This window comes from Odocoileus virginianus, chromosome 11, assembly GCF_023699985.2.
Source record: "Odocoileus virginianus isolate 20LAN1187 ecotype Illinois chromosome 11, Ovbor_1.2, whole genome shotgun sequence".
NCBI lineage: Eukaryota > Metazoa > Chordata > Mammalia > Artiodactyla > Cervidae > Odocoileus > Odocoileus virginianus.
This window is the reverse complement of record NC_069684.1, coordinates 29,467,763-29,477,052: the sequence shown is the minus strand read 5'-3', so window position 1 is coordinate 29,477,052 and position 9,290 is coordinate 29,467,763. Positions and strand designations below refer to the sequence as shown.

Below are 9,290 nucleotides of genomic sequence, written 5' to 3'. Positions count from 1 at the left end.
ACCCTGTGGAGGCTCAGCCTGTTCCTGTCTGCTTGCCTTCTCCAGGACTGGCACCCCCTCCCAGGCAGCCCCCTCTGCCCGAAGGCCCTGGGGAGAGGGTCCCATGCCGGTCTGAAGTGCTCAAGAGCTGGACGCACCTAGTCCATGCAGGGGGCGGGCACTGCACACAGTCGACACAACTGCTCACAGCTCTGGACCCGCACCCACATCAGGTTGGGGGTCTGTATGCAGAGCCCGCTGGCTGCCAGATGTGCAATGCCCCTTGCACTTCCCCAGCCCTGTCAACTGGATGTCCTTCATAGAGCACCACGGGGTCTGGGGTTCAATCTGAATTCACACCTCTGCCCAAGGCCCTGTCTCCTCTTCAGCAGCCACGTCTGCTGGGGGATATCCTACCGCTGGGGGATAAAGAAGTGTGGCCATTTCCTGCAGGACCCCAGGCACATGGAGCCCGCCTGGAACTTGGAGGGTCTGTGGGATGAAGGAGTGAGTTTGGGGGCCTGCTGGGGACCAGTCCTGCCTGGGAGAAGTGCTGTCAGGGTGCAAGGCTGCACTGAGCTCCTCAAGGGTGACCCCCCACCTGAGGGGTGGACCACACCTGAGCAGAGAGCCCCCACAGAGTAGGACAGCCAGAGCAGCGCTGGGCAGTTTGGGCACATCTGCACACCCGGTCCAGCTCCTTGGCAGGTCCGGTAGACGTCTTGGCTGCACATGGTCCCTCAGTTGGGACTGGCTGTGAATTCGGGGTCCTATGTTCCAGGTGGGGTGGCCCTTGGGAAGGACATAGTCACACACATCATCCTGAGTCCCTTCTGGGGGCTGACACCGTCTGCTTAGTGTCTTGCCCAAGTGCATCCTCAGTCCAGCCTGCAGAGGGCATCCCTGCTCCGGCAGGACCCAAGTACCAGGGGTGTCTCGACCTCTGGCTCACATCATGTGGACGGACAGGCTGTTGTTCTGGTGGACACGCACAGTGGCCATCACGGCCTCCACACCATCCACAATGAGGCCTGGGGTTTGGCCAAGGGGTGAAGGGCCCTAATGCACCAGGTTCCCCCAAACACCTGCTTCACAATGGCCCCATTCTCTCCGGATTCCTGACTCTTAATCAGAGTCTGGGGCCACAGGAACCCTGGTGACAGAGATGCCTTCAGATCTCCTCCACAATGTCTCAGGAGGTGGGCTTGCCGTGGGGTAGCCGGTGGGGGTTATCTGACAGGCAGCATTGCTCCTGTCTGGTTCCTGCCACATCACGTGGTTTGTGGGTATCCCACAGTCACTGGTGAGATCTTTCATGGAACCCATTCCCAAGCTCCCTGTAGAAACCAAGGCTACTGTCCAGAGTGGGAGCTGAGCTTTGGGGGTGGCAGATTGAGCATCATGGTAGGGACCACCATAGAGGATGTGGTGGCCCTGAGCATTGTCCATCCTCAGCACACAGAGGGGCCTGGACTCCAAAGTCATATCACTGGCCTCTGAGGCATGAGTGATCACCTCTCACAGGGCCAGGAGAGAGGCCTTTGGCAAGGTGATGGAGAAATTGACAGCATCTGGTCCCCACTGGAGATACCAGTGGGTTGGTCTACTCAGAGCCAGGGTCGTGTTCTGGCATGAGTGGCTCTGCTCTCTCTGTCTTCCTTGCCTGCCTGCAGTATTTCGTCTCATCTTGCATCTAAATGTTGCTTCACAGAAAGATCTTGTCCAGGACCAAGAAGATGAGAAGCAGTCAGAAGAGGCCTCTGCAAGATGTGGGGAGTGGGAGCCCATATCTCAGAAATGGGAAACTGGCTCAGATTCGTTCTTTGGCCTCCTGGCAGGCAAGGTCTGAGGAGCCCAAAGCCAGAGGGCTCCTCCTCCTCCTCCAGGACTAAGCCTACCTCATTCCCAAACCCTGGTCTTTCATGTAGACAAAGCAGGGGCCAAGCTCTATTTCTCTTCCCTCATTAGCAGCAGCCTAGCCTACCGGACATTTCCCTGGACCTCCCACTCTGCTTAGGGAAGCCAGAATTAGAAGCCAGATCAGTTTCAAAGCTTCTGATATAAACTCTGTCAGGGTCTTGAGTTACTTTCCCTGTCCATACCCCAAACAACACATTAAATTTAGTGCTGAAGATGACCTAGAGGTCAGAAACCTACAGTCATCACCATTATATCCACCATCATCACCATCATCATCATCATCATCAACATCACCACCATCACCATCATCATCACCATCATCACTATCATCATCTCCATTGTTGTTGTTTTTCAGTTGCTAAGTGGTGTCCAAATCTTTGTGACCCCATGGACTGCAGAACACCAGGTTCCTCTGCCCTCCACTGTCTCCCAATTTGCTCATATTCATGTCCATTGAGTTGGTGACGCTATCTAATCATCTCATCCTCTGTCGTCCCCTTCTCCTCCTGCTTTCAATCTTTCCCAGCATCAGAGTCTTTTTCAATGAGTCGGCTCTTCACCCCGGGTGGCCAAAGTATTGGTGTTTCAGCTTTATCACTATCACCACCATCATCACCATCAGCAGCAGCACCATCACCCCCATCATCAGTATCACCATCGTCATCACCATCACAATCATCACCAGCAACAGCAGCATCACCATCATCATCATGATAATCACCATCATGATTTGAGCCCCAGCCTCACCCAGCAGCAATGAGACTGGAGGAGCTGTGTAAGCAGGGTTTTGTCAGCACTGCTTCATTACCCCACCTCTATATCTGTGGGGCCCTGCAGAGGTCTGACTCTCCACCCCACTCAGCATGAACAAGATGAAAGTTGGCAGGAGTGGGCTAGTTGACACTCTGCCTCCCCCTCCACTGGCATCACGGTGGCCCTGCAGAGAGCTGAGCATTTACCCCCCTCCCACTCAGGAGTAGTTAAGAGGTGTTAGTCAGAGCCCACTTTCTCCAGGAAGGGTTAGTGGGGCTGAGAGGGAAGCTGAACCTCCACCCCACCTGTCCACAAGAAGGGTGCATGAGTAGTGACCATATTGATGGGGAGATAACCATGGGTCCCACCTACCCACCCAGCCCTCACACTTCACCTCCACAGGAGTGATTGCATGCTACAAAAAGATTAAATAGGTTCCAGAGGCTCATCAAAATGTTCAGGGTAAAACAGAAAATTACTCTTCATACTAAGAACCAGGAAAACCATACCATGAATGAGAAAAGACAATCAGCAGATGTGATCGTCGGAGCAGATAGAGATGGACTAGATGTTGGAGTTATCTGGGTAAAGATTTTAAAGCCTCCATCATAAAAACATTTCAGCAGGCAATGACGAATTCCCTTGAGACAAATACAAAACTGGAAACTCTCAGTAAAGAATTAGAAGTTATAAGACGAGAACCAAGTGGAAATTATCAAACTGTAAAACACAACTTAAATAAAAAATGTGTTGGAAAGGCTCAAAAATAGTGTGATAGCAAAGGATAGAATCAGAAACTTTCAGGATGGGTGAAGAGAATTTATTCAACCTGAAAACACAGAAGGTAAACTTGAAAATGAGGAAGGAAGGGGCCTATGGACAGAAAAAAAAAAAATTGAGACCCAGAGGAGAGAAAATAGATTGAACTACAAAAATATTAGAAGAAATAATAGCACAAACTTTCCAAAGTTTGACAAAAGACATGGCTGCAGGTTCAAGAAACTGGATAAATCCCAAAATGATACATCCATAAAGAAAGCTGAGCACTGAAGAATCAATGTTTTCAAACTGTGGTGCTGGAGAAGACTCTTGAGAGTCCCTTGGATAGCAAGGAGATCAAACCAGTCAATCCTAAAGGAAATCAACCCTGAATATTTATTGGAAGGACTGATGCTGAAGTTCCAATACTTTGGCCACCTGATTCAAAGAGCTGGCTTATTGGAAAAGACCCTGATGCTGGTAAAGATTGAGGGCAGGAGGAGAAGGGGGTGACAGAGGATGAGATAATTAGATGGCATCACCAACTCAATGGACATGAGTTTGAGCAAACTCCAGGAGATGGTGAAGGACAGGAAAGACTGGCATGCTGTAGTCCATGGGCTCACAAAGAGTCAGATAGGACTTAATGACTGAACAACAATAACAACAACAGGATAAATCCAAGAAATCAGGCCAAAACACACCACAACTAAACTCCTGAAAACTAAAGATAATGAAAAAATTCTTGAAAGCAGCCAGAGAAAAATGATGCATTACCTGAAGGGAAACACCAATCAAATAATAAGATTTCTGATCTGAAATCCACAGAGGTGATGGAGAATGAATCAGCACCATATTTTTCAAGTGCTGAAAGAAAATGGCTAACTGTGATTTCTATACCCAGTGAAAATATCCTTTATGGGGAAGTAAAGACACTCTCAAATGTTGGCAAACTAAGAGAATTTGTTGCTAGCAAACCTACCCTGAAAGAACTAAGGGAAGTTCCTACTAAGAATGGCTTGGAACTCCAGAAAGGGCAAAGGAATGTGGGATTGGGTAAAAATAGCAGTAATCATACTAGACTATTCTCTTGAGTTTCTGGAATCATTTGCTGGTTAAAGAAAAAACAATTCTATTTAAAAGTTGGGTGGGTAAGGAGACCTAAATACACTTTACTCCAAGAGGTAAAATGTAATACCAGGGGGTGGTGATGTTTACTCAGAGCAACCACCAAGAAATCAATACAAAGCCATAAATAAATATGGAATAAATCAAGATGGAATCCCCCAAAAGCATTCAAGTAACTTGCAAGAAGGGGTTACTGAAGCAGGATCATTTGTCCAATTCACATCTAGTCAAATGCAGAGATACCAAAGTTTGCAACCAAAAGAGGGTTCATTCACAAGGCAGCCAAGTGAGGAGATGGGAGAACCAGTCTCAGATTCCTCCCCCACACAAAGGCAAGTGTCTTGAGATATTTGTGGGATAAAGAAGTGGGGTGGTCTTAAGTGTGAGGAAAAGTGCCTGGAAAAGTTGTAACCAGAGCTCTGTGCAGGTGTATCTGAGTTGCCTGCTTCCTCATGGGATGCATATTCAAAAATATCAGTGCTTAGACCAGATATGAGGGGGAGGTGTTGGTCCTCTGATGTCAAAAATTCCTTTGTAGGGTACCTACTCAGGTCTAGTTTCAGGGTCAGTGGTCCCAACAAGTCTTAGCTGGCTCAACCCTGAATTAGACACAGCTGATTCAAAACTCCTGGCAAACAACTAGGGCAAATATCTTATAGTTTGGGCTACCTGAAACTTGGAGTGTATGCAATTTGCAATAGAATAATTAAGTGAAGGCAGGCTGCAAGTAGAGGGGTTTTTAACAAGCTCTAAGACAAGCTCGAGAATTTCTGCCAGTCATGTTTTTTTTAACCCTATGGGACATGGTTTCAAAGGTAAGAAAAAAATAAAGAGGAAACAAAACAATGAAACAGCAGACTTAAGATGGACCTTAAATGTAAACCATCTGCATATAATATCTACATATACCAATTATTATTTAAAAAAAAAAAACAGATGTTGGTGGATTTTTAAAAGTGGGATTCCCTGGTGACTCAGATGATAAAGAATCTGCCTGCAATGCGGGAGACCTGGGTTCTATCCCTGGGTCGGAAAGATCCCCTGAAGGGAATGGCTACCCACTCCAGTATTCTTGCCTGGAGAATTCCATGGACAGAGGAGCCTGGTGGGCTAAAGTCTATGTGGTTACAAAGAGTCAGACACGATCCAACTATGTGCTATCTTTTGATACACTGTGTGCATATTTCAAATATAACCTAGGTAATTTGCAAGTAAACGAATGGGAAAAGATATACCAGGCAAACATTAAACATACAAACACACACAATTTAGATAAATGGGTTTATTTCATTCAAGCAGAATTTCTTTAGTAAAATTTCCTAAAGGAAAGATTTCCTCTCTCCCTCTAATACCTGTCAATCCTTCCTTCCCCCACCAGCACATGGTATCTGCCCTTCATTCTTCATGTGCTTATAACCCCATAAAAGACATATTCACTTATGCCTGTACATACTAACCTGCTCAGGTATACATGCTAAAGTGTTATGGCTTTCTTTATCCAAAAAGGGGGAATTCATTTTATAAAGATATCTCTATTATTTTCTACTTCTCTCTCAATTACATTTTGAGAGAGTTCCACACCATCAATGTGGAAAAAATTCCTTTTATGCATAATTTATTCAAATGAGATTTTATTGATGGCCATTAACTGTCTCTAGTATTTACCACCAAACAATGCTATAAACATCTTTGAAAGTAAAAACAAATAGAAACATCACAATAATCAACCGGTGATTCTTAAACTGCCACTGGGAGGAGAAGCCTCACAGAGCCGTAAACCGATGGCAATTTCTGCTCCTTCCTGAATCCCTCCACCCAGGCAAGGGTTTCCACCTCACTCAGCTGCCCGCCCCAGGTTTAGGCAGAGTGTAAACCCTGTGGTGTTATCTCAAAGGAAGATTTCGTGACCTCAGAACAGCACAGCACTCCTTCTTGTTTCCACTCCCAGCCCCAACAGACCTAAGACACATGTTTAAAATGCAGGTTCCAGGTTCTGGGCAGGAGCCCTGGGCCCTTGCTTTGGGCACAAACTCTACGTAAAGACACTCAACTCATAACCCAGGGTTTTCTCGGGAGAAAGGGGGCCAGGGGATGGAACCACTGAAACGAGATTCCCCACCAGGGTCAGAAATTTTTCTGGTGCCCCGAGAATGAACCGAGCCTGACATGGCCAAACACTGCCCCATCTTGTCTTTTATTGAACATCCCGAGGATGCCACATGGTGAACACACTTCCCACCTATAGGCTGCCCTGGACTCGGGGCCCCTCAGAAGCATCTTCTCTGAACCACAGATGTCCCAAACTCCTTGAAGTCAGCAGAGGTAACCCACATCTGCTTGAAGCTGCTCAGGGAGGTGACGATGGAGGCACCGATCCACGTGGAGAACCAGCGGTCGGGCGGTGCCGTGATCTTGATGGGGGTCCCCTTGGAGGCCAGCTGCTCCAGCTCCCTCAGAAGCCGGTCATCCAGCCCCTGGAAGAGTGTGGTGCCGCCGGACAGTACAATCTCCCCGTAGAGGGTCTTCTGGATGTCAGCGTCACATTTGGTGATGCTGCAGGAGACCATCTTGGACAGGCCCGGGTTCTGGATGCCCAGCTGCTCAGGCGAGAACAGAGCCTCGGGCGCCTGGTACAGCTGGTCCCCGATGGGAACGATGTTGCCGTCGGGCAGCTTGTACTCGCGGAGGACCTCCTCCGGCCTTCGGCACAACTCTTTCTCAGGCTCCAGGGCCACATAACACAGCTTCTCCTTGATGTCGTCCACCAGGGCTTTGTCCAGCACACACGGGAAGGTCCTCCCGCTAGCCAGCAGGAGCCGGGTGAGGTGCTCTGTGATGTCCTTCCCCGCCACATAGAGCTTGGTGACAGCGTGGGGCAGGGAGTAGCCCTCGAAGATGGGGACAGTGCAGGTGACCCCGTCCCCACTGTCCACCACCAGGCCCGTGACGCAGGCCGAGGCGTAGAGGGCCAGCACGGCCTGGTCCGACAGGTAGAAGGCGGGCACATCAAAGCTCTCAAACATCACCTCGGCCATCTTCTCCCGGGTCTCCCTGGGGTTCAACGAGGGCTCTGTCATGAGCACCGGCTGGTCATTGGCCTTGACTCCTAGCTCCCACTCGAACAGGTGCTTCCAGAGCTTCTCCATGTCGTCCCAGCCTGTGATCAGGCCATGCTCAATGGGGTAGTGCAGATGAAGGACCTCATGCCTGTGCAGGGCCTCTTCCCCCACAAAGTACTTCTTCTGGTTGGCCCCTGTCAAAGGCGTCTTGAACTTGGGGTGCCCCACGACGGAGCTGACGACATGGCGGGGGCCAATCTCTCCAGACAGTCCTGCCTTGCAAAGCCCGGACCCATTGTCGAAAATCACCGCTGGGCAGTCTAATACACGCGGGTCAAACATGCCTGCAGCATCCTCATCTGCACTCCCCCCAAATAAGCTGGAAGCCCCTCAGGCCACTTTGTGACATACAAGGCTCCTCTGGAAGTTTCAAGGCGCAGGATTCCACGGTCTTGGGGTATCTCCCACGCAGGGCTAGCAGACGGCCAGTCCCCAAGAACTCTCCATCTCCACCTCGCAGAGCTGCTCTACTCTCATGAAGCCTGGCTGCTGAGGCCTTTTCAGGGATGACGACCCATATGTAACAATCCAGCCAAGGCAACGATTGTCCTTGGCCAACATCAGAGGGCCTTCGGGGGTGGGGGCCCAGAGTCTCTGCACACACCTGCCCCAACTGGTGAGACTCCAGACAGGAAGGCCAGCTGTTCCTGCGGGTCTGGGACCCGCTGGCCTTAGAGCCCGTGGAGCAGCCCAGCCAGGGCCAGCCCATAAATCTGGAGTCTCTGGCCCTTTGTCTGGAGGGTGACAAACACACTTCTCTTTGCTAAAGGGGATGACCAAGCACCTGGCACAGGTCCAGGTGGAGCCCAAGGCTCCAATACCGCAGGCACTCAGAATGTACTTTTGGGATTCAGACTCTTCCAGGAAGCTCTTGGAAATTTCTCTTTTCTTTGCCCCATGAGCCCTGCCTGACCCTGTCTCACAGGGTAGCTGCTAGGCAGAGGCCTCTGAGCCTAATAGCTCTCTCTCCAGGCACATGTGTCCCTTCTCTGGTTTGATGTCAGGGCCCCTCCTTGCCCTCTGCAGCCCCAGAAGCACTGTCACAAATCCAGTGGTCAAGATGTCGGGAACCCAATGACCTGTGAAAACAAATATCTGAGGTTTCATGGCGGGGCATCCCTGATCAAAGCCTGGGACATCTCTGTTTCTGGTCTGTGACACAGTTGGCCAAGCCCACTGAAGCATGGTCAGAAGTGACCAGGTCACTGAGGCTGGCAAGGCTGCAGGTTTAGCCAAGCCCACGAGGAGCTGGATGGAGACCACCTTCTCCCATAGCCCCATGCTCACACCCTGGGCTGGTTCCAGCTGGGAGAACAATCTGGAAGGGAGCACAGACCCGGGACCCAGGGGTGACTTTTTTCTTGATGAAGGTGGAGCCAGTCTTGGTGAACAGGATGCTGACTTGACATTCTGTCACTTCCACAATCATTGCCCCCCTCCCTCCAGCAAGCTCCTTTCCCTTCCAGAATGTTCTCCCAGGGGACCACCACCCTTCCAGACCCACGCCTCCATGGGTGGCCCTCTCTGTGTGTCCCACTGACCCTTCTAAGTGAAGTGAAAGTGAAAGTCGCTCAGTCGTGTCCAACTCTTTGTGACCCCATGAACTATATAGTCCGTGGAATTCTCCAGGCT

The 9,290-nt window shown here is 50.0% G+C and overlaps 1 protein-coding gene across 1 annotated transcript; it reads right to left on the bottom strand.

Annotated features, from left to right (window-relative positions):
• Positions 1–6,714: 6,714 nt before the first annotated feature.
• On the bottom strand, positions 6,715–8,755 carry ACTRT2 (actin related protein T2). The gene has a single exon (XM_020874187.2). The coding sequence runs from the start codon at positions 7,938–7,940 to the stop codon at positions 6,807–6,809; it is 1,134 nt and encodes a 377-aa protein (XP_020729846.1). The 5' UTR covers positions 7,941–8,755; the 3' UTR covers positions 6,715–6,806.
• Positions 8,756–9,290: the final 535 nt, after the last annotated feature.

What these genes read in the sequence shown, in the direction of transcription:
- ACTRT2 (XM_020874187.2), bottom strand. Translation starts at nt 7,940, where the DNA reads ATGTTTGACCCGCGTGTATTAGACTGCCCAGCGGTGATTTTCGACAAT.